Raw genomic sequence first — 4,153 nt, 5'->3', positions numbered from 1 at the left:
CTGTTTGAATCCCTTGGAATTCTACTTTCAAGGCTTATCTCTGGTGTCTTCTGCTATGGAAAACCCTTCCTGTTGCCTGCCCTCACCAAACTCTTTCTCCCAACTCATATTTGACTTCTGTACAATATACTTCCTATTAGACTGTAGTCCCTGGGCTACTCTCACTGGACTGTGAGTTAGAGGGGTGTCTACCCCAAGCATGTGAAAACTTACCCAGTAGAATGGACAGATGAGAATAATTTGTTCAAAGAGCCCTGAAGGCAGCTGAACCAGGTGCTGAGGAGCACTTAGAGCTTGGTCAGACATCAAAGCCACCAAAGTCATCTGTTGTATCTACAGCCATCACCAATCATCCTGACTCTTGTCTTGTCACTTGCATTTCATGATTCTGGAAGAAGAAGTGAGGCTGAGAACTTTATGCAGCTCTGCCTTTCTTAAATCCAGTTCTCACACAAGTCAAGACAGCACCAGTGATGCCATTGATTCCCTTCGAAAATGAAGAACAGAGGGGCAGCTAAGAGGCTCTGTGGATTGGGAGCCCTGTCTAGAGAGGAAAAGATCCAGGTTCAAATCTGGCCTTAGACACTTTCTAGCTGGGTGACCCTGGGCAAGTCACCTAACCCCCAGTCCTTGCCACTCTCCTGCTTTGGAACCAATGCACAGTATTGATTCTAAAATGGAAGGTAAGGATTTTAAAAAATAATAATAATAACTGGCATTTTAATAGCCCTTTAAAATCTATGAACTTCTCACTTCAAATACATATTAGAAGGTAAGCTTCTTCAGTGTAAAAGCTATTTCATTCTTTTTATTTATATGCCCAGCATCATAGCCCATATGTCTAGCACATGATAGGGATTTTCATACGCTTCTAATTGATGATCTCGTTTGAGTTTTGAGCAAACCAATATGATATTATAGGAAGTATTATTCTAACTTTAATTAATATATTATATAATTATTAATTATATTGTTATATATTATATAGATAAATTATATGTAATAAAATATCATTCTAATTTTATGAATTTGAACCCAGAAACCCAGAGATGTTAAGTGACTTATTGGTAATGTGGCAAAGGTAGATTTCAAGGCCAGATTCAAAATCCAGCACTCTATCCAATAAGCCAGGGTGCTAAAGATGACTGTGTATCCTAAATCATAGTAAATGAACTGTGTTGTAATGAAATTGCCTTACATCATTAAAGCTACTTCTCTAGATTTATCAATAAGGCCCATGAGGCTTGGGGCCAGGTCTCCTCTGATCTTTTCCTTACTCCTAATCCCCGGGCTGGTGATTTGTTTGTTTGTAGTGGGAGCTTGGCAAATATTTGTTAAAAGAATGAACAAATACTTCATGAATAAAATAATACCCTCTAACCTGTATAAAGCCTTCCAAATTACCTATCTTATTTATCACCAGGAAATGATTACACCCAAGACTTTTGCCTGTCACCTTGCATCCTTCAAGGCAATTACTTTCAGTTGGTCAATCCATTCCCAGGAAGAACAACCAAGTAGGTCTGAGTAAAGATAATAAGGTGGTCTATGCTACCAAAATGATTGTACTATATATCCTAATACCTAGGGAAAGTCATTTTTTTAAAATTTCATTTAATTGATTAATTAAGAAAATTTTTCCATGGTTACACTATTCATATTCTTTTCCTCCTCTCCTCCCACCTCCCTCCTGTAGCCGATGCATAATTCCACTGGGTTTTACGTGTGTCATTGATCAAGACCTATTTCCATATTATTAATATTTGCACTGAGGTGATTGTTTAGTGTCTACATCCCTGATCATATCCCCACTGACCCATGTGATCAAGCAGTTTTTTTTCTTCTCTTTCTACTCCCACAGTTCTTTCTCTGGGTGTGAATAATGTTCTTTCTCATAAGTCCCTCAGAATTATTCTGGGTCTTTGCATTGCTGCTAGTACAGAAGTCCATTACATTCGATCGTACCACAGTGTATCAGTCTCTGTGTATAAGGTTCTCCTGGTTCTTCTCCTTTTACTCTGACATCAATTCTTGGAGGTCATTCCAGTTCTCATAAAATTTATCTTGTTCGTTATTCCTCAGGAAAGTCATTTTTGGCATGTCCTTGGCCATGAATTATCTTTGTGTGCTTTTTGACCTCCTTCATCAAACATGGATAAGAAAGAGCAAGCTGAGCTCTTCAAAGCCCCTGGGTAATGTATCTCTCTCTCTCCTCAGATCATCAGGAGGCAAGACAGGCTGAGCATCTCTATGCTTCTCCCGTGACCCTTGTAGGATGGATGTGTCTGGCTGGAAGGAGATGGAGGTAGCTTTAGTTAATTTTGATAATTCTGATGAAGTCCTAGAAGAGTCTGGGTATCCCACTGACTTTGACCTTGCCAGCTTAAAGGGCCGTCCCAGCTGTAGTAGCCACCTCTCCAACTGGAGGGTCCTTATTAATGATGGAACCAACCATGAAACAATCTTCTCCAAGCTCCCAGGAGACTACAGTGATCCACAGGGGCCTGAGCCAGTGGCCATGAATGAGGGCAACCAGCGGGTCATCATCAATATTGCAGGTCTGAGGTTTGAAACTCAACTCAAGACCCTCAACCAATTCCCTGAAACTCTCTTGGGTGACCGAGAGAAAAGGATGCAGTTTTTTGATTCCATGAGGAATGAGTACTTTTTTGATCGAAACCGACCCAGCTTTGATGGAATCCTTTATTATTACCAGTCAGGTGGGAAAATTCGGCGCCCAGCCAATGTCCCCATTGATGTCTTTGCTGATGAAATCTCCTTCTATGAATTGGGTGTCGAGGCCATGGACCAGTTCCGAGAGGATGAAGGCTTCATCAAAGACCCCGAGACCCAACTTCCCAAGAATGACTTCCACAGACAGTTCTGGCTGCTCTTTGAATATCCTGAGAGCTCAAGTGCTGCCCGAGGTGTGGCGGTGGTCTCAGTACTGGTGGTGGTCATTTCCATCACTATCTTCTGTCTAGAGACACTGCCTGAGTTCCGGGAAGAAAGGGAGCTAAAAGTGGTCAGGGATCCCAGCCTCAACCTGAGCAAGACGATCCTCTCCCACACCATGTTCACTGACCCCTTCTTCATGGTGGAATCAACCTGCATAATATGGTTCACCTTCGAGTTGGTGCTTCGATTTGTAGTCTGCCCCAGTAAGACAGACTTCTTCAGAAACATCATGAATATCATTGACATCATTTCCATCATCCCCTACTTTGTGACTCTCATTACTGAGCTGGTACAGGAGACAGAGCCCAGTGCCCAACAGAATATGTCCCTGGCTATCCTCAGAATCATCCGACTTGTTCGGGTCTTCCGAATCTTCAAACTCTCTCGCCACTCCAAAGGGCTCCAGATCCTTGGCCAGACCCTAAAGGCTTCCATGAGGGAGCTGGGGCTACTCATCTTCTTCCTCTTCATTGGAGTCATCCTCTTCTCCAGTGCTGTCTACTTTGCGGAAGTGGATGAGCCAGAATCTCACTTTTCCAGTATTCCTGATGGGTTCTGGTGGGCAGTGGTGACCATGACAACAGTGGGCTATGGGGACATGTGTCCAACTACACCAGGGGGGAAGATCGTAGGTACCCTCTGTGCCATTGCTGGAGTCCTCACCATTGCCCTTCCTGTGCCTGTCATTGTCTCCAATTTCAATTATTTTTACCACCGAGAGACAGAGAATGAAGAGAAACAAAATATTCCAGGGGAAACAGACAAACTTCTTGCTAGTGTGATCTCAGGAATGGGCAGCACAGATTCTCTGAATAAAACAAATGGTGGTTGTTCTAGGGAAAAATCCAGGAAATGACCACCTGAGTCTGTTCAAGGGATCCCATTCCCACTTCCTCTCCAAGAACTGCTTATTTCCTGTAACCATTTGTCCAACTCTGATTCCTAGAGGCTATTTCAATAAAGCCATCAATTTTTTTCCGCTCTAATTTCCTATCATTCTTTTCCCCAACCTAGTATCCGGAGTCCTTTGGCAGGCAATTGTTTGAAGGATGAATTAGAAAGGACTTTTGAGATCATTTAATCTTTATGGTGTCAAGACCCCTTTGAGCAGTCAATCCAGTAAAACTTTCTCAGAATAATGTTTTTAATTGCATACAGTAAAATGCATAGGATTACAAAGGGAACCAATCATGCT

The 4,153-nt window shown here is 42.3% G+C and overlaps 1 protein-coding gene across 1 annotated transcript; it reads left to right on the top strand.

The window, feature by feature from the left end:
• The first annotated feature begins 2,275 nt into the window (after positions 1-2,275).
• Positions 2,276-3,814, top strand: KCNA10 (potassium voltage-gated channel subfamily A member 10). Its single transcript, XM_044675956.1, has one exon. It carries the CDS (start codon positions 2,276-2,278, stop codon positions 3,812-3,814), a length of 1,539 nt encoding a protein of 512 aa, XP_044531891.1.
• The last annotated feature ends 339 nt before the right edge of the window (positions 3,815-4,153 follow it).

The sequence above is a fragment of the Gracilinanus agilis genome, chromosome 4 (genome assembly GCF_016433145.1).
Source record: "Gracilinanus agilis isolate LMUSP501 chromosome 4, AgileGrace, whole genome shotgun sequence".
Lineage (NCBI taxonomy): Eukaryota > Metazoa > Chordata > Mammalia > Didelphimorphia > Didelphidae > Gracilinanus > Gracilinanus agilis.
Note: the sequence above shows the minus strand (reverse complement) of the source record. Positions and strands in the feature narration are given on the sequence as shown.

Coding starts and splice junctions, on each gene's coding strand:
- KCNA10 (XM_044675956.1), top strand. CDS start 2,276: ATGGATGTGTCTGGCTGGAAGGAGATGGAGGTAGCTTTAGTTAATTTT.